General features: G+C 45.4%; 1 protein-coding gene across 4 annotated transcripts in view; it reads left to right on the plus strand.

The window, feature by feature from the left end:
• The first annotated feature begins 1,773 nt into the window (after positions 1 to 1,773).
• tbc1d32 (TBC1 domain family, member 32) overlaps positions 1,774 to 20,467 on the plus strand; it is a 252,709-nt gene continuing 234,015 nt past the window's right edge. For 3 of the 4 annotated variants that reach the window (XR_010962915.1, XM_067984665.1, XM_067984664.1), the window contains exon 1: positions 1,774 to 2,057. Coding sequence is in view for 3 of the 4 variants with exons in the window: in XM_067984665.1 (XP_067840766.1) it covers positions 1,903 to 2,057 (155 nt within the window). In the remaining variant the exon portion in view is untranslated. The remainder of the gene's footprint in view (positions 2,058 to 20,467) is intronic. The other variant, XM_067984662.1, reaches the window with a different exon arrangement.

Raw genomic sequence — 20,467 nt, forward strand, 5'->3', positions numbered from 1 at the left:
TTGAGTAGACTGGGCCTGTGGTCACTCAAGTTTAGAAGAATGAGAGGTGATCTTGTTGAAACATACAAAATTCTTACAGGGCTCAAAAGGGTAGATGCAGGGAAGATGTTTCCTCTGGTTGGGGAGTCTAGAACCAGGGGTCACAGTCTCAGAATAAGGGGTAGGGCATTTAGGACAGAGATGAGGAGAAATTTCTTCACTGAGGGTGGTGAATCTTTGGAATTCTTTACCCCAGAGGGCTGTGGAGGCTCAGTCATTGAGTACATTCAAAACAGAGATCGATACATTTCTAGATATTAAAGGCATCAAGGTATATGGGGATGGTGCAGGAAAACAGCGTTGAGGTAGAAGATCAGCCTTGATCTTGTTGAATGGCAGAGCAGGCTCGAGGGACCGGATGGCCAACTCCTGCTCCTATTTCTTATGTTCTTCACACCAGGCAGCATCTTAGTGAATCTGTGTTGTACCCTCTCTAGAGGCTCAATATGTTTCCGAGAGTGTGGTGCCCAATACTGCACACAGTATCTTAACCAAGGTATAATTAAGGTTATATATTCTAAACTTCATGATAAAACCCAGAATTCCATTAGCTTTTTTTTAATACAGTCCTATGGCCCTGAGGTGCTGCCTTTAACATATCCCCCCTAATTTGCCTGCTCTTCCACAGCACCAAACCTACTTTGATTCAGAATATAAATTACTTTTTTTTGGCCATTTTCCCATCTTATCAGTATGCTAATGCAGCTTCCTTTGGTCTTCTAAAGAATCAACTACATCTCCTATTTTGGTATTTCGTATCATCTGCAAATTTTGAGACCACTCTGGCCTATATTCAAATAATTGATGTATACAGTGAATAGAAGTGGCCCCAGAACTGAACCCCATGGGACACCATTACCAACTTCCAACCACTCTGAAAAGCTGCCCTTAATGCCTACTCTTCATTTTCTCCCTTCTAACCAATTTTTTAAAAAATCCAGTTTGCTATCCTCCCTGTAACTCCATACCCCTTAATCTTCTCTAGAAATCTCTCATGTGGTATCTTGTCAAAGGCTTTCCTAAAGTCCACCCACTGCATTTCCCCATCCACCATGTCTATAACCTCCTCAAAGAATTGTACCAGGTTTGTCAAATACCTTTCGAAATCCTTGCTGGCTGCTTCTGAACTATTTTCTCTTTATCTGGATAGGTGGTAAATTTCATCCTTAATAGGAGACACTAAATTTTTCCGAGCCACAAGTGTTAAACTAACTGCCACTACAATTACCTGAATTAGCTCTGTCTCCCATTTTAGAAAGGCGTTATATAAAAGCAAAGTTGTGGTCGTTGTAAACACAGCCCTTTCAATCCACCTCGCTCACGTTCAATGCGCATGTGCAGAGACGGCGAAACGGAGCGTGCCCGCGCATCCCTCCCCCCCTGCCTGCGCATCCCTCCCCCCGTGCCCGCGCATCCCTCTCCCCGTGCCTGCGCATCCCTCCCCCCGTGCATCCCTCCCCGCATCCCTCCCCCCCGTGCCCGCGCATCCCTCCCCCCGTGCCCGCGCATCCCTCCCCGTGCATCCCTCCCCCCCGTGCCCGTGCATCCCTCCCCCCCGTGCCCGTGCATCCCTCCCCTCGTGCATCCCTCCCCCGTGCCCGCGCCCGCGCATCCCTCCCCTCCCGTGCCCGCGCATCCCTCCCCTCGCGCATCCCTCCCCCGTGCCCGCGCATCCCTCCCCTCCCGTGCCCGCGCATCCCTCCCCTCCCGTGCCCGCGCTCTCTGCAGATCGCGGCCTGGTCGCTAGTTCAGGAGCGCTGCCGCCATCTTAGTTCGGTGCGGCACCTCCTGAAGTTTCGCTGCGAGTGCGCTCTCATCCGGGGGGAGGCCAACTAAAAAAATCTGTTTCTGTGCGTCCGATTTATGTTTGCAAAATCTGCCGGAATCGTTGTGCAGATTTTGTTTAAAACTTTCGCAGCTCTGCAGCAACTAGTGTTGGAACGCCGGTCTGGTTTCTATGGTTACCGTTACTCAGGCCGGGGGAAGAGCAGCGGAGAGCGAAAGCAGATGAGCGTCAGGTGAGGAGCGACTGAAACTGACACAACCCGGGGAACTGCAGCCGTCAAAGGGTTAATAGAATTACACCATCTGCTGGGAAAGTGGATGAACATCTGTTCAGGGCCATAAGGATAAGTAGAAGTGGAGCTAATTAAATGCTGTGCACAACCAGAGACCGTGAAAGTGGCACCTTGTCTGGGATCCAAATTGTGTGTGGTATTTAGACAAGTTTTTTTTTAATGTTCGGGAGCAAATCATTTGGCACTTGGAAAAATATGGGTTATTAAACGAAAGCCAGCACCAATTTGTTAAAGAATTGTTTTTCACTAACTTGGTTAAGTTCTTTGATGAAGGGTAGTGCGGCTGATGTGTACGTGGACTTTCAAAAGACGTTTGATAAAGTCATAGGACCATAGCAATTTACGGCACAGGAAGCGGCCCCTGTGAGCAGGGAATGACTAACGACCAACACAGACAACTGGCCATTGTCAAATAGAGCCAGGTAACAACAAATTGAACGATTTTAGAGGAAAGCATCTCTTTCCATTTCAGGCACCCAATGTCAGCATCGAGCACTTCCACGTGAGCTGTAATCAAGTTAGATACAGCGTAAAGCTCTAGCAGTATTTTTTTTATTCGTTCACAGGATGTGGGTGTCGCTGGCAAGGCCGGCATTTATTGCCCATCCCTAAGAGGGCAATTAAGAATCAACCATATTGCTGTGGGTCTGGAGTCACATATAGGCCAGACCGGGTAAGGACGGCAGGTTTCCTTCCCTAAAGGACATTAGTGAACCAGATGGGTTTTTACGACAATCCGGTAGTTTCATGGCTATCATTACTGATACTAGTATTTTAATTCCAGATTTTTATTTAATTAATTGATTTAAATTCGCCAGCCGCTGTGGCGGGATTTGAACTCGTGACTCTGGATTTTAGTCCAGGCCTCTGGATTACTAGCCCAGTAACATAACCACTACGCTACCGTACCCTAATGTATGCTCCAGGCACAATCTATGAAGCACATTCCCACTCCACCATTGTGACATTTTCCATTTCCTATACCAGCTATCCATCTTGTTGTTTCTATGATTGAGACTTTTTTTAATATTAATTCTTGGGACGTGGGCTTTGCTGCAAGGACTGCATTTATTGCCCATCCCCAGTTACCCTTGAGAAGGTGGTGGTGAGCCGCCTTCTTGAATTGCTGCAGTCTGTGCGATGATGATACTCACACAATGCTGTTAGGTAGGGAGTTCCAGGATTTTGTCCCAGCGACAATGAAGGACTGGGGATATATGTCCAAGTCAGGATGGTGTGTGACTTGGGGGGGAACTGGATGTGATAGTGTTCCCATGCACCTGCTTCCCTTTCCTTCTAGGTGGTGAAGTTTGTGGGTTTGGGAGATGTTGCTGAAGAAACCTTGGCTTTTTGCTGCTGTGCATCCTTTTAGATAGTGCACACTGCAGCTGCAAGATGCCGGTGGTAGAGGTATTGGATGATTAAGCTAGTGGACAAGGTACCGATCACATGACTCTTTTGTCCTGGATGGTGTGAAACTTCTTCAGTGTTGTAACAGCTGCACCCAAGCAGGCAGCTGGAGAGTATTCCATTACACTTCTGTCTTATGCTGTGTAGGTGGTGGAGAGACTTTGGGGAGTCAGAAGGTGAGCCATTCGCCACAGAGTATAGAGCTTCTTTCCCGCTCTAGTAGCCACAGGATTTATGTGACTGATCCAGTTAATTTTCTGGTCAATGGTGATCCCCAGGATGTTGATGGTGGGGACTGGGTGATGATAATGCCATTTGAATATCAAGGGGAGGTGGTTAAGCTCTCTTGTTGGAGATGGTCATTGCCTGACACTTGTGTGGCGCGAATGTTACTTCTGTTACAATTATCAGGGCACATAGCCTTTGCTGTGTCCAGTGCACTCAGATGTTTCTTAATGTCACATGGTGTGAATCGAGTTGGCTGCAGACTGGCTTCTGATGGTGGAGAACTCAGGAAGTTGCTACAAAGGATCATTACTCAGCACTGCTGACTGAAGATGGTTGCAAACGCTTCAGCCTCGCCTTTTGAACTCAGGTCTGGGCTCTGCCTCATTGAGGATGGGGATATTCGTGGATCCTCCTCCTTCCGTTAGTTGCTTAATTATTGACTGGATATGGCAGAGTTGCAGAGCTGTGACCTGATCTGTTGGTTGTGGGATCACTTAGCTCTGGCTATGGCATGCTGCTTTCACTGTTTAGCATAGATGTAGTCCTGTATTGCAGCTTCACCAGGTTGGTACCTCATTTTCAGGTATGCCTAATGCTGCTTCTGGCATGCTCTTCTGCACTCTTAATTGAACCAGGATTAGTGATTTAGCTTGATGGTGATGGAGGAGTGTGGGATATGCCAGGCTATGAGGTTACAGATTATAGAGGTATACAATTCTGCTGCTGCTAATAGCTCACAGCACCTTATGGATGCCCAGCTTCGAGCTGCTAGATCTGTTAATCTCTACCACTTAGTATGGTGGCAGCGCCACACAACACGATGGAGGGTGTCCTCAATGTGAAGCTAGTACTTGGTCACCACCAGGACTATGCAGTGATTGCTTCTACCAATGTTGTCATGGACAAATGCAACTGTGACAGGTAGATTGGTGAGGATCAGGTCAAGTAGTTATTCCCTTGTGTTCATTCTCTTAACACTTGCCTCAAACCCAGCCTGGCAACTATGTCCTTCAGGACTCAACAAGCTTGGTGAATGGTGATACTACCGAGCCACTCTTGATGATGGATATTTGAGACCCCCACCTGGAGTAAGTTCTGTGTCCTTGCTACCCCTAGTGCTTCCTCCGTGGTGTTCAACATGGAGGAGTACTGATTACCACCTACTGCCCTCCTTCAGTCGACGAATCAGCAGGAGGTTTCCTTACCCACGTTTGACCTGATGCCATGAGACTTAATGAGGCCCACAGTCAATGTTGAGGATTTCCAGGACCACATCACTCGACTGTACAGCACTGTGCCCCTACCTGTGGTGGGCAGGTCGTACCCAGGGATTGCGGTGGAGAAGTCTGAGATGTTAGTCATACTCACAGAATAATATCTAGTAGCTATCAGGCAGCTGCTTGACTAGTCATAGAATCATAGAAAGTTGCGGCACAGAAGGAGACTATTCAGCACATCGTGTCCATGCCGGCTGAAAAAGAGCTATCCAGCTTAATCCCGCTTTCCAGCACTTGGTCCGTAGCCCTGTAGGTTACGACACTTCAAGTGCACATCCAAGTACTTTTTAAATGAGTTGAGGGTTTCTGCCTCTACCACCCATTCAGGCAGTGAGTTCCAGACCCCACCACCCTCTTGGTGAAAAAATTTCTCCTCAGCTCCCCTCTAATCCTTCTACCAAATACTTTGAATCAATGCTTCCTGGTCACTGACCCCTCTACTAAGGGAAATAGGTCCTCCCTAACCACTCTATCTAGTCCCATCATAATTTTATAAACCTCAATTAAATCTCCCCTCAGCCTCCTTTGTTCCAAAGAAACCAACTCCAGCCTATTCAATCTTTTCTCATAGCTAAAATTCTCCAGCCCTGGCAACATCCTTGTAAATCTCCTCTGTACTGTCTCTAGTGCAATCACTTCTTTCCTGCAATCTGGTGACCAGAACTGTACGCAGTACTCAAGCAGTGGCCTAAACAATATTTTATGCAGTTCTAGCATAACCTCCCTGCTCTTATATTCTATGCCTCGGCTAATAAAGGGAAGTATCCTGTATGCCTTCTTAACCACCTTAAATACCTGTCCTGCTACCTTCACGGACCTGTGGACATGCACTCCAAGGTCTCTTTGTTCCTCTACACCTCCCAGTATCCTCCCATTTATTGTGTACTCCCTTGCCTTGTTTGCCCTCCCCAAATGCATTACCTCACGCTTCTCTGGATTGAATTCCATTTGCCACTTTTCTGCCCACCTGACCAGTCCATTGATATCTTCCTGCACTCTACAGCTTTCCTCCTCACTATCTATCATTTGCAAACTTCTTGATCCAGCCCCCCACATTCAAGTCCAAGTCATTAATATATACCACAAAAAGTAGGGGACCTAGTACTGAGCCTTGCAGAACCCCGCTGGAAACAGCCTTCCAGTCGCAAAAACACCCGTCAATCATTGCCCTTGGCCTCCTGCCACTGAGCCAATTTTGGATCCAACTAGCCACTTTCCCTTGGATCCCATGGACTTTTACTTTTTTGACCAATCTACCGTGTGGGACCTTGTCAAAAACCTTGCTAAAATCCATGCAGACTACATCAAATGTGTTACCCTCATCGACCCTCCTTGTTACCGCCTCAAAAAATTCAATCAAGTTAGTCAGACACTACCTTCCCTTAACAAATCCATGCTGACTGTCCTTGATTAACCCGTGCCTTTCTAAATGACGATTTATGCTGTCCCTCAGAATTGATTCCAGTAATTTGCCCACCACTGAGGTTAGACTGACTGACCTATAATTACTCAGTCTTTCTCTTTCTCCCTTTTTAAACAACGGTACAACATTAGCAATCCTCCAATCCTACGGCACCATGCCTGTAGCCAGGGAGGATCGGAAAATGATGGTCAGAGCCTCTGCTATTTCCTCCCTTGCTTCTCTTAACAGCCTGGGATACATTTCATCTGGTCCTGGCAATTTATCTACTTTCAAAGTTGCTAAACCTCTTAATACTTCCTCTCTCACTATGTTTATCCCATCCAATATTTCACACTCCTTCTCCTCCTTAACTACAATGTCTGCATCGTCCCCCTGTTTTGTGAAGACAGACACAAAGTATTCATTAAGAACCATAGCCACATGTTCCGTCTCCACAAATAGGTTACTCTTTTGGTCTCTAATAGGCCCTACTCTTTCCTTAGTTATCCTCTTGCTCTTGATGTATTTATAAAAACATTTTTGGGTTTTCCTTAATTTCACTTGCTATTTCACTTGTTCCAGTACAGCTACAACACTGGCATCTACCCGACAATGTGGAAAATTGCCCAGGTATGTCCTGTCCACAAAAAGCAAGACAAATCCAATCCGGACAATTACCGCCCCATCAGTCCACTCTCAATCATCAGCAAAGTGATGGAAGGTGTCGTCGACAGTGCTATCAAGCGACACTTACTCACCAATAACCTGCTCACCGATACTCAGTTTGGGTTCCGCCAGGACCACTCGGCTCCAGCCCTCATTACAGCCTTGGTCCAAACATGGACAAAAGAGCTGAATTCCAGAGGTGAGGTGAGAGTGACTGCCCTTGACATCAAGGCAGCATTTGACCGAGTGTGGCACCAAGGAGCCCTAATAAAATTGAAGTCAATGGGAATCAGGGGGAAAACTCTCCAGTGGCTGGCGTCATACCGAGCACAAAGGAAGATGGTAGTGGTTGTTGGAGGCCAATCATCTCAGCCCCAGGGCATTGCTGCAGGAGTTCCTCAGGGCAGTGTCCTAGGCCCAACCATCTTCAGCTGCTTCATCAATGACCTTCCCTCCATCATAAGGTCAGAAATAGGGCTGCTCGCTGATGATTGCATATTGTTCAGTTCCATTCTCAACCCCTCAAATAATGAAGCAGTCCGAGCCCACATGCAGCAAGACCTGGACAACATCCAGGCTTGGGCTGATAAGTGGCAAGTAACATTTGCGCCAGACAAGTGCCAGGCAATGACCATCCCCAACAAGAGAGCGTCTAACCACCTCCCCTTGACATTCAACGGCATTACCATCGCCGAATCCCCCACCATCAACATCCTGGGGGTCACCATTGACCAGAAACTTAACTGGACCAGCCATATAAATACTGTGACGACAAGAGCAGGTCAGAGGCTGGGTATCCTGCGGCGAGTGACTCACCTCCTGACTCGTCAAAGCCTTTCCACCATCTACAAGGCACAAGTCAGGAGTGTGATGGAATACTCTCCACTTGCTTGGATGAGTGCAGCTCCAACATCACTCAAGAAGCTCAACACCATCCAGGACAAAGCAGCCCACTTGATTAGCACCCCATCCACCACCCTAATCATTCACTTCCTTCAACACCGGCGCACTGCAGCAACTCGCCAAGGTTTCTTTGACAGCACCTCCCAAACCCGCGACCTCTACCACCTAGAAGGACAAGAGCAGCAGGCACGTGGAAACAACACCGCCTGCACGTTCCCCTCCAAGTCACACACCATCCCGACTTGGAAATATATCTCCGTTTCTTCTTCGTCGCTGGATCAAAATCCTGGAACTCCCTTCCTAACAGCACTGTGGGAGAACCTTCACCACACGGACTGCAGCGGTTCAAGAAGGCGGCTCACCACCACCTTCTCAAGGGCAATTAGGGATGGGCAATAAATGCCGGCGTCGCCAGTGACGCCCACATCCCATGAACGAATAAAAACAAAATATTTTTTCTTGCCTTCTCTTTGCTTTCCTAATTTCCTTTTTAATTTCACCCCTGCACTTTCGATACTCCTCTAGACTTTCTGCAGTATTGAGCTTTCAGGTCTGACATAGGCTTCCCTTTTTTGCCTTATCTTACCCTGTATGCTCCTATCGGATAACTCTCCCAACTTTGGCACCAATCCCCAGATGTTAGTGAGGAGGACTTTGTAGAGTCTACTGGGTTGGTTGTGCCTTTGTTGTGTCTTGATTCGATGACTGACTAGGTCACATCTGAGTGGTCCGGCCGGTTTTATTCTTTACATTTTTAGTGGTTTAATCTGACTGAGTTCTTTGCTAGGTGACTTCAGAGGGCAGTGAAGAATAATTCACGTTGGCGTGAGACTGGACTCACATATAGGCCAGACCCAGCAGGGAAAGCAGGTTTCCTGCCCTAAAAACATTAGCGAACCAGTTGGGTTTTTACGATAATCCAACAGCTTTATGGTTACTTTTATTGGTACCAGATTTTTATTTATAGATTTTTTTTTTGAAAACTGAATTCAAATTCTCCTGGCTGTCAGTGAGTTTTGCGCTGAAGTAAGAAGTCATGGTGTCTGACCCTGAGCTGACCTTCCTTCCCTACATCCAATCCACTATCAGGCTTGCTTCTTACATCTCTGAATTAAAGCCTCTGCTGTTACCTCTCTCCCACTACTGACAAGCTCCAAGGCCATGCGTTCATTATCTCAAAGCACAACTTCTCGAATATTCACCCTGCCAGTATCTCTGCCTTCACCCTCCAGAAACTACAGGTTATCCGTAATGCCCACATCCGTAATGCCCAAATATAGCCATATTTGCCAAGCTTTGTTGACTTCTTGTACCCTAATGGATTGACTCTAAGGTCTTGTCCTCATGTTCAAATCCCCCCACAGCCTTGCTGTATTCTACCTTTGTAACCTCCTCTTGCTGAATTTCCCTCCACTCGCCCTCCACTCCTTGGACGCAGGTGTACTTTTTATTTTTCCTCCTGCTGCAGTACCATTGGATCTTCTAAGCATTAAGTCCCTGTCCATTGGAATTCTCTCCCAAAATCTTTCCATCTTGTCACCTCACCCTCACTCTCACTCTCTGCTTTCAAAGGCCTCTTTAAAATCCTTTCCTTTGACCCCGTGCTGTTATTTCTGCTGCATATGTCTACCTTTTGCGAAGTGCGCAGAGACGCTGTCTAGATGAGAAGTGCTATATAAATATAAGTTTTTGGTTATCATAGATCATAGAATGATATACCACAGAAGGCGGCCATTTGGCCCATCGTGCTTATACTGCCTCTTTGAAAGAGCTATCCAATTAATCCCATTCCCCTGTCCTTTCCCTATAGCCCTGCAAATTTTTCCCTTCAAGTATTTATCGAATTCTCTTTTCAAAGTTATTATTGAATCTGCTACCACTCTTTCAGGCAGTGCATTCCAGATCATAACAACTCGCTGCGTTTAAAAAAAAAATTCTCCTCATCCCGCCTCTGGATCTTTTGCCAATTACCTTTTTTTAAAAAAAACCTTGTATGTTTTTTAAAAGGAATCCTGACGTTAGCAATCCTTATTCAACACCTTTGATGCTTTTTCTCTTTGAAAGGGTTATGGTCTTAGAAAGGAAGGTACAGGAACTTACAAGAGCAGACCAATGTAAGGGTATTATTGAGGCAAAGTGGATAATCCAAGATTCAATAAGTGTTTCACCACAGCTCAGTGAAACAATTGGGTTAGCTTTAGATTTTGAGAGTGAAGCATCAGGGATCGGAGTTGGAGAATGGTATAGCCGGGGTCGGGGATGTCGTGAAATGGAGAGTAACCATGGTAATAGGAATACTATTAAGATTGGTAAACATTGTGAAAAAGGTGAGGAAGCCTGTGAAGCTGCCCATGAGATTACATTAACTAATATATTTCAAGCACTGTCCAATAATGCAGTTGGAAATAAAGTCTCAGGAAAGAGGAAGTTGGAAATTCAGAGAAGGTAGCTTGGGTGAAGACACAGTCTACAAGTCACAGAGAGATTGTAATTGTGGAGGATTCCTTGCTGAGGAAAGTAGATAGCCATGTGTGTTGCAGACAATCCCTGAAGGATGATGAGTTGTCGACCTGGAGTGCACATATTGGGGAAAGGATAGAAGAGATATTGAAGGGGACAGGAAGAGACCGAGTCATCACTTACCTGAGGATTGCCTCAAAACTCATAGATGGAGGGTATGCGATGGTGGTCTCTAGTATATTTCTAATGTTTGAGAAAGGATTAGAATTCACCAAAAAAATTGAGGACATAAATGAATGACTGGCATGGTATAAAAACAACAGGATTGGTACAACAACAACAACTTGCATTTATATAGCGCCTTTAACATAGTAAAACATTCCCAAGGCGCTTCACAGGAGCGATTTTCAAATAAGATTTGACACTGAGCCACATGAGATATTAGGACAGGTGACTAAAAGCTTAGTCAAAGAGGTAGGTTTTAAGAGCGTCTTAAAGGAGGTAGAGAGGCTGAGAGGTTAAGGAAGGGAATTCCAGAGCTTAGTGCCTAGGCAGCTGAAGACACGGCCGCCAATGGTGGAGTGATTAAAATCGGGGATGCACAAGAGGCAAAAATTGGAGGAGTGCAGAGATCTCGGAGGGTTGTAGGGCTGGAGCCGATTACAGAGATAGGGAGGAATTTGAAAACGAAGGGAATTTTAAAAAATAGAAACATAGAAAATAGGAGCAAGAGTAGGCCATTCGGCCCTTCGAGCCTGCTTCGCTATTCAAAATGATTGTGGCTGATCGTCTAACTCAGTACCCTGTTCCCGCTTTTTCCCTATATCCTTTGATCCCTTTAGCATTAAGAAATATATCTATCTCCTTCTTGAATATGTTTAATAACTTGGCCTCCACTGCCTTCTGTGGTAGAGAATTCCACAGGTTCACGACCCTCTGAGTGAAGAAATTTCTCCTCATCTCTGTTCTAAATGGCATACCCCATATTCTGAGACTGTGACCCCTGGTTATGGATTCCCCGTCCATAGGGAACATCCTCCCTGCATCTAGTCTGTCTAGTCCTGTTAGAATTTTATGTTTTGATGAGATCACCTCTCATTCTTCTAAACTCTAGTAAATATAGGCCTAGTCAACCCAATCTCTCCTCATACGTCAGTCCTGCCATCCCAGGAATCAATCTGGTAAACCTTCGTTGCACTCCCTCCTTGGCAAGGACATCCTTCCTCAGATAAGGAGACCAAAACTGCACACAATACTCCAGATGTGGTCTCACCAAGGCCTGTACAACTGCAGTAAGACATCCCTGCTCCTGTACTCAAATCCTATTGCAATAAAAGCCAACATACCATTCGCCTTCCTAACTGCTTGCTGCACCTGAATGCTCGTTTTCAGCGACTGATGTACAAGGACACCCAGGTCTCGTTGCACCTCCCCTTTTCCCAACCTATCACCATTCAGATAATAATCTGGCTTTCTGTTTTTACAACCAAAGCGGATAACCTCACATTTATCCACGTTATACTGCATCTGCCATGTTCTTGCCCACTCACCAAATTGTCTAAATGTCATGTTGAGATCCTCTTTGCATCCTCCTCACAGCTCACATTCCACCCCAGCTTTGTGTCGTCTGCAAACTTGGAAATGTTATATTTAGTTCCCTCATCCAAATCATTGATATACATTGTGAATAGCTTGGGCCCAAGCACTGATCCCTGCGGTACCCCACTAGTCACTGCCTGCCACCCGGGAAAAGACCCATATATTGCTACTCTCTTCCTGTCTGTCAACCAATTCTCAATCCGTGCCAGTATATTCCCCCAATCCCAGGTGCTTTAATTTTGCACACTAACCTCTTGTGTGGGACCTTATCAAAAGCCTCTGAAAATCCAAATACACCACATCCACTAGTTCTTCCCTATCTATTTTACAAGTTACATCCTCAAAAAACTCCATTAGATTTGTTAAGCATGATTTCCTTTTCATAAACCCATGCTGACTTTATCCAAGTGTTCTGTTATCACATCTTTTATAATCGACTCTCGTATTTTCCCCGCTAGGCTAACCAGTTAGGCTAACTGGTCTGTAATTCTCTGTTTTTTCTCTTCCATCCTTTTTTAAACAGTGGGGTTACATTTGCCACCCTCCAATCTGTAGGAACTGTTCCAGAGTCTATAGAATTTTAGAAGATGATCACCAATGCATCCACTATTTCCAGGGCCACTTCCTTTAGTACTCTGGGATGTAGATTATCAGGCCCTGGGGATTTGTCAGCCTTTAGCCCCATTAATTTCCCTAGCACTTTTTTTTACTAATACTGGTTTCCTTCAGTTCCTCCCTCTCACTAGACCCTTGGTTCCCTAACATTTCTGGCAGGTTATTTGTGTCCTCCTTTGTGAAGACAGAACCAAAGTATGTGTTTAATTGTTCTGCCATTTCTTTGTTCCTCATTATAATTTCTCCCATTTCTGACTATAATGGACCTTCATTTGTCTTCACTAATCTTTTTCTCTTGACATATTTATAGAAGCTTTTACAGTCAATTTTTATGTTCTCTGCTAGTTTACTCTCACACTCTATTTTCCTCCTATTAATCAATCTCTTTGTCCTCCTTTGCTGAATTCTGAACTGCTCCCAATCCTCAGGCTTGCAGCTTTTTCTGGCAATTTTATATGTCTCCTCTTTGGATCCAGCACTATCCCTAATTTCTTTTGTAAGCCACGGTTGAGCCACCTTTCCTGTTTTATTTTTGCGCCAGACAGGAATGAATAATTGTTGTAATTCCTGCCCACGTTCTTTAAACATTAGCCATTGCCTGTCCACCGTCATCCCTTTTAGTAAAGTTCCCCAATCTATCATAGCTAACTCGCACCTCATACTTTCGTAATTTCCTTTATTTAGATTCAGGACCCTAGTTTCAGATTCAACTACTTCACTCTCCATCTTAATGTGGAATTCTATCATGTTATGGTCGCTCTTCCCTAAGGGACCCCGCACAACAAGATTGTTAATTAATCCTTTCTCATTGCACAATACCCAGCCTAGGATCGCCTGTTCTCTAGTTGGTTCCTCAACGTATTGGTCTAGAAAACCATCACGTACACACTCCAGGAATTTCTTCCCCACACTATTATTGCTAATTTGGTTTGACCAATCTATGTGTAGATTAAAGTCACCCATGATTATAGTTGTACCCTTCTTGCATGCGACTCTAATTTCCTGTTTAATGCCCTCCCCTACATCTCCACTACTGATTGGAGGCCCATAGACAACCCCCACCAATGTATTCTGCCCCTTGGTGTTTCTTAGCTCCACCCATACAGATTCCACATCGTGATTTTCCGACCAGTATCCTTCCTCACTATTGCATTGATTTCCTCCTTTACTAACAATGCTACCCCACCTCCTTTCCCTTTTTGCCTGTCCTTCCGAAATATTGAATACTTCTGGATGTTCAGTTCCCATCCTTGGTCACCCTGCAGCCGCATCTCCGTAATCGCAACTATATCATAACCGTTCATATCTATCTGCGCTGTTAATTCATTTACCTTATTGCGAATGCTCCGCGCAGTAAGACACAATGCCTTTAGACTTGTCTTTTTAAGATTGCTAATCATCTTAGGGCCATAGTGCAAAATAAAACTATTTGTTTTTCGCCCTTGTTTTCTCTGCCTTCCACGATTGCTTCTTCCCTTTTCTTTCTTTTGTTTCTATCCTTGTTTCCCCCTCCTTTGTCTCCCTGCTCAGGTCCCCATCCGCCTGCCATTTTAGTTTAAACCTTCCCCAACAGCACTAGACGTGCTCGGGTGTAACTCATCCTGCTTGAACAAGTCCCACCTTCCCCAGAACCGGTCCCAATGTCCCAGGAATCTAAATCCATCCCTCCTACACCATCCCTGCAGCCAAGCATTCATCTGGTCTATTCTGCTGTTCCTATACTTACTAGCACCTGGTACTGGTAGTAATCCTGAGATCGCTACCTTTGAGGTCCTGCTTTTTAATTTATCTCTTAACTCCTTAAATTCACCTTGCCGGACCCCTTCCCTTTTTTTACCTATGTCGTTGGTACCGATATGTACCACAACTACTGGCTGTTCACCCTCCCCCTCCAGAATGCCCTGCAGCCGCTCTGTGACATCCTTGACCCTAGCACCAGGGAGGCAACATACCATCCTGGAGTCACGTTTGCAGCCGCAGAAACACCTATCTGTTCCCCTTACAATTGAATCCCCTATCAATAAGCCCTGCTACTCATTCCTCCCCTCCTGTGCAGCAGAGCCACCCGTGGTGCCCCGAACTTGGCTCTTGCTGCTTTCCCCTGATAAGCCATCTCCCCCAACAGTATCCAAAGAGGTATATCTGTTTGAAAGGGAGATGGCCCCAGGTGACTCCTGCACTACCTGCCTAGTCTTTTTACTCTGCCTGGCGGTCACCCATTTCCATTCTGCCTGCGTAATCTTTACCTGTGGTGTGACCACCTCATTGAACGTGCTATCCACGATAATCTCAGCATCGCGGATGTTCTACAGTAAATTCACCTGCAGCTCTAGCTCTGAAATGCGGTTGGCCAGTAGCTGCAGCTGGACACACTTCCTGCACACATGGTCGCCAGGGACACCTGTAGTGTCCATGACTTCCCACATAGTGCAGGAGGAGCATATCATGGGTGCGAGCTCTGCTGCCACGAATTGCCTGAGGTTTACACTGCGCTCACCTCTCGGACTCTCTTCCCACTCTCGGGACTCTCCTTTTACACTGCGTTCACCTCTCTGAACTCTGCTTTTACACTGCGCTCACCTCTCGGACTCTCCTTTTACACTGCGCTCACCTCTCGGACTCTCCTCCCGCTCTAGGCTTTCCCAGACATGGAGCCAATGTAGGTCAGTGAACACAGGGGTGATGGTTGATCGGCACTTGGTGTCAGTTAGGATACGGGCAGCAGCGTTTTGGATGAGCTCAAGTTTATGGAGAATGGAAGATGGAAGGCCAGCCAGGAGAGCATTGGAATAGTCAAATCTAGAGGTAACAAAAGCATGGATGAGGGTTTCAGCAGCAAATAAGTTGGGGCGGAGACGGGCGATGTTGCGGATGTAGAAGTAGGCAGTCTTGGTGCTGGAGTGGGTATGTGTTTAGAAGCTCATCTCAGGTTCAAATGGATCGCCAAGATTGCGAACGGTCAGGTTCAGCCTCAGACAGTGGCCATTCAATGAGATCATGGCTGATCTGTGACCTAACTCCATATTCTTGCCTTAGCCCCATATCCCTTAATACCTTTGGCTAACAAAAATCTATCAGTCTCAGATTTAAATGAACAATTGAGCAGGCATCAACTGCAATTTGCAGAAGAGAGTTCCAAACTTCTACCACCCTTTGCATGCTCCAGAAAGTCCTGGCTCTAGTTTTTAGGCTATGTCCCCGAGTCCTAGATTCCCCAATCAGCGGAAATAGTTTCTCTCTATCTACTCCTATCAGTTCCCCTTAATATCTTGAAAACTTCGATCAAATTACCCCTTAATCTTCTAAATTCCAGGGAATACGTCCCTAGTTCGTGTAATCACTTCTCGTAATTTAACCCTTGAAGTCCAGTATCATTCTAGTAAATCTATGCTGCACACCCTCCAAGGCCAATATATCCTTCCTAAGGTGCGGTGCCCAGAACTGAACACAGTACTCCGGATGTGGTCCAACCAGAGCTTTGTATAGCTGTAGCATAACTTCTATTCACTTGTATTCTAGTCCTCTCGATAGAAAGGCCAGCATTCCATTAGAATTGGAGTTTGTGGCAGGGACCAAAGACAATGGCTTCGGTCTTCCCAATATTCAGTTGGAGGACATTTTTGCTCATCCAGTACTGGATGGTGGACAAGCAGTGTGACAAATCAGAGACAGTGGCAGGGTCGAGGGAGGTGGTGGTGTGGTAGAGCTGGATGTCTTCCGCGTACATGCGGAATCTGACATTGTGTTTTCGGATGATGTTGCTGGGGGGCAGCATGTTGATGAGAAATAAGAGCGGGCCAAGGATAGACCTTTGGGGGACTCCAGAGGTATCTGAACAGGAACAGAAGCTATTGCAGGTGATTCTCTGGCTACGACTAGATAAGAATTGAAAAGGGAAGAATTCTTAAATTGCATTCAGGAGAACTTTTGTAGCCAGTACGTAGGGGTCTTTTTCGGGGTGGCAGGCAGTGACTAGTGGGGCACCACAGGGATCAGTGCTTGGGCCCCGACTATTCACAATATATATCAATGATTTGGATGAGGGAACCAAATGTAATATTTCTAAGTTTGCTGACGCCACAAAACTAGGTGGGACCATGAGTTGTGAGGAGGCTGCAAAGAGGCTTCAAGGTGATTTAGACAAGTTGAGTGAGTGGGCAAATTCATGGCAGATGCAGTATAATGTGGATAAATGTGAAGTTATCCACTTCGGAAGGAAAAACGGAAAGGCAGACTATTATTTAAATGGTAATAGATTGGGAAATGTTGATGTACAAAGGGACCTGGGTGACCTTGTACACCAGTCACTGAAAGCAAACATGCAGGACTAACAAGCAGTTAGGAAGGCAAATTGTATGTTGGCCTTCATTGCAAGATTGTAAACAATTTTACAACACCAAGTTATAGTCCAGCAATTTTATTTTAAATTCACAAGCTTTCGGAGGCTTCCTCATTCATTGCAAGAGGATTTGAATACAGGAGCAAGGATGTATTGCTGCAGTTATACAGGGCCTTGATGAGACCACACCTGGAGTATTGTGTGCAGTTTTGGTCTCCTTTCCTAAGAAAGGATATACTTGCCATAGAGGGAGTGCAGCGAAGGTTCACCAGACTGATTCCTGGGATGGCAGGACTGTCGTATGAGGAGAGATTGGGTCGACTCGGCCTGTATTCACTCGAGTTTAGAAGAATGAGATGGGATCTCATTGAAACATATAAAATTCTGACAGGGCTAGACCGACTGGATGCAGGGAGGATGTTTCCCCGGGCTGGGGTGTCCAGAACGAGGGGGTCACAGTCTCAGGATATGGGGCAGGACATTTAGGACTGAGATGAGATATTTCTTCACTCAGAGGGTGGTAAACCTGTGGTATTCTCTACCACAGAAGGCTGTGGAGGCCAAGCCACTGAATATATCTCGGAAGGAGCTAGATAGATTTCTAGACACAAAAGGCATCAAGGGGTATGGTGAGAGAGCGGGAATATGGTATTGAGATAGAGGATCAGCCATGATCATATTAAATGGCGGAGCAGGCTCAAAGGGCTGAATGGCCTATTCCTGCACCTGTTTTCTATGTTACTATGTAGCAAGGCCAACAAGAGCAGGGACGGTTCTGGATTTAGTTTTAGGGAATGAAGCTGGGCAGATGGACGAGTATCATTGGGAGAGCATTTTGGTGGTGGTGGTGATCATAATTCAGTTAGATTTAGCATAGTTATGGAAAAGGACAAAGATAGAACAGGAGTAAAAGTTCTAAACTGGGGCAAGGCCAATTCCACTAAGCTGAGAAGTGATTTAGCAAAGGTGGACTGGAAACAGCTACTTGAAGGCAAATCACTGTCTGGACAGTGGGAAATGTAAGGAATCTTACAACACCAGGTTATAGTCCAACAGTTTTATTTGAAAATCACAAGCTTTCGGAGGCTTTCTCCTTCGTCAGGTGAGTGTCGCGATTCATTGAAAATTACCGCATATATAGTCATAGAACAATGCCTGGTGATTACAGATAATCTTTCCAACTGCCTGTTATCAAGGCCATCAAATGAATTGAATAGTGTTCAGCAGTCAAGGACATTCAGCCACCGATCCTCGGGTAAGCGTTCTCCAAGGCGGCCTTCGAGACACAAGACAATGCAAAATCGTCGAGCAGAAATTGATAGCCAAGTTCCGCACCCATGAGGACGGCCTCAACCGGGATCTTGGGTTCATGTCGCGCTACACGTAACCCCACCAGGGGAAAAAAAAGTTATCTGTTTTTAATACAGCTGGTCATTCTTTCTCTTTCTCTTCCTTTCGGATGTTTCTCTCTCTCTCTCTCCCTCTCTTTCTTTTGGTTCTGGCCGTTTGTATATTCAGTTGTCTGGGGTATCTAAGGTTTCTCTGTCTGAACACTATTCAATTCATTTGATGGCCTTGATAACAGGCAGTTGGAAAGATTATCTGTAATCACCAGGCATTGTTCTATGACTATATATGCGGTAATTTTCAATGAATCTCGACACTCACCTGACGAAGGAGAAAGCCTCCGAAAGCTTGTGATTTTCAAATAAAACTGTTGGACTATAACCTGGTGTTGTACGATTCCTTACATTTGTACACCCCAGTCCATCACCGGCATCTCCACATCATGAACAGTGAGAGGCATTCAAGGAGTTCAGAGTAAACATGTTCCCACAAAGAAAAAAGGTGGGACTGCGTAATCTTGAGCCCCCTGGATGACAAGGAGCATACAGGGTAAGATAAGGCAAAAAAGGGATGCTTATGTCAGACACCGAGAGCTCAATACTGCAGAAAGCCTAGAGGCATATAGAAAGTGCAGGGGTGAAATTAAAAAGGAAATTAGGAAAGCAAAGAGAGGGCATGAAAAATACTGGCAAGTAAAATTAAGGAAAACCCAAAAAAGTTTTATAAATACATAAAAAGCAAGAGGATGACTAAGGAAAGAGTTGGGCCTATGAGAGACCAAAAAGGTAACCTGTGTGTGGAGGGGAAAATGTGGGTATGGTTCTAAATGAATACTCTGCATCTGTCTTCACAAAAGAGGGGGGCGATGCAGAGATTGTAGTTGAGGAGGAGTGTGAAATATTGGATGGGATAAACATAGTGAGAGAGGAAGTATTAAGGGGTTTAGCATCTTTGAAAGTAGATAAATCACCAGGCCCAGATAACATGTATCCCAAGCAAGGGAGGAAATAGCAGAGGCTCTGACCATCATTTTCTGATCCTCCCTGGCTACAGGCATGGTGCTATAGGATTGGAGAACTGCTAATGTTGTACCGTTGTTTAAAAAGGGAGAAAAGGATAGACCTAGTAATTACGGGACAGTCAGTCTAACCTCAGTGATGGGCAAATTATTGGACTCAATTCTGAGACAGTATGAACCGTCATTTAGAAAGGCACGGCTAAATCAAGGACAATCAACATGGATTTGTTAAGAGAAGGTTGTGTCTGACTAACTTGATTGAATTTTTTGAGGCGGTAACAAGGAGGATCGATGAGGGTAACACATTTGATGTAGTCTACATGGATTTTTGTAAACAATTTTACAACACCAAGTTATAGTCCAGCAATTTTATTTTAAATTCACAAGCTTTCGGAGGCTTCCTCCTTCGTCAGGTGATCGTTCACCTGACGAAGGAGGAAGCCTCCGAAAGCTTGTGAATTTAAAATAAAACTGCTGGACTATAACTTGGTGTTGTAAAATTGTTTACAATTGTCAACCCCAGTCCATCACCGGCATCTCCACATCATGACTACATGGATTTTAGCAAGGCTTTTGACAAGGTCCCACATGGCAGATTGGTTTAAAAAAAAGTAAAAGCTCATGTGATCTAAGGGAAAGTGGCAAGTTGGATCCAAAATTGGCTCACTGGCAGTAAGCATAGGGTAATGGTTGACCGGTGTTTTTGCGACTGGAAGGCTGTTTCCAGTGGGGTTCTGCAAGGCTCAATACTAGGTCTCTTGCTTTTTGTGGTGTAGCTATTAATGATTTGAACTTGAATGTTGGGGGCTTGATCAAGAAGTTTGCAGATGATGCAAAAATTGGCCGTGTGGTTGATAGTGAAGAGGAAAGCTGTAGACTGCAGGAAGATATCAATGGACTAGTCAGGTGGAAAAGTGGCAAATGGAATTCAATCCAGAGGAGTGTGAGGTAATGCATTTGGGGAGGGCAAACAAGGCAAGGGAGTACACACTAAATGGGAGGATACTGAGAGGTGTAGAGGAACAAAGGGACCTTGGAGTGCATGTCTACAGATCCATGAAGGTAGCAGGACAGGTGGATAAGGTG

Source organism: Heptranchias perlo, chromosome 5, assembly GCF_035084215.1.
Source record: "Heptranchias perlo isolate sHepPer1 chromosome 5, sHepPer1.hap1, whole genome shotgun sequence".
Taxonomy (NCBI): domain Eukaryota; kingdom Metazoa; phylum Chordata; class Chondrichthyes; order Hexanchiformes; family Hexanchidae; genus Heptranchias; species Heptranchias perlo.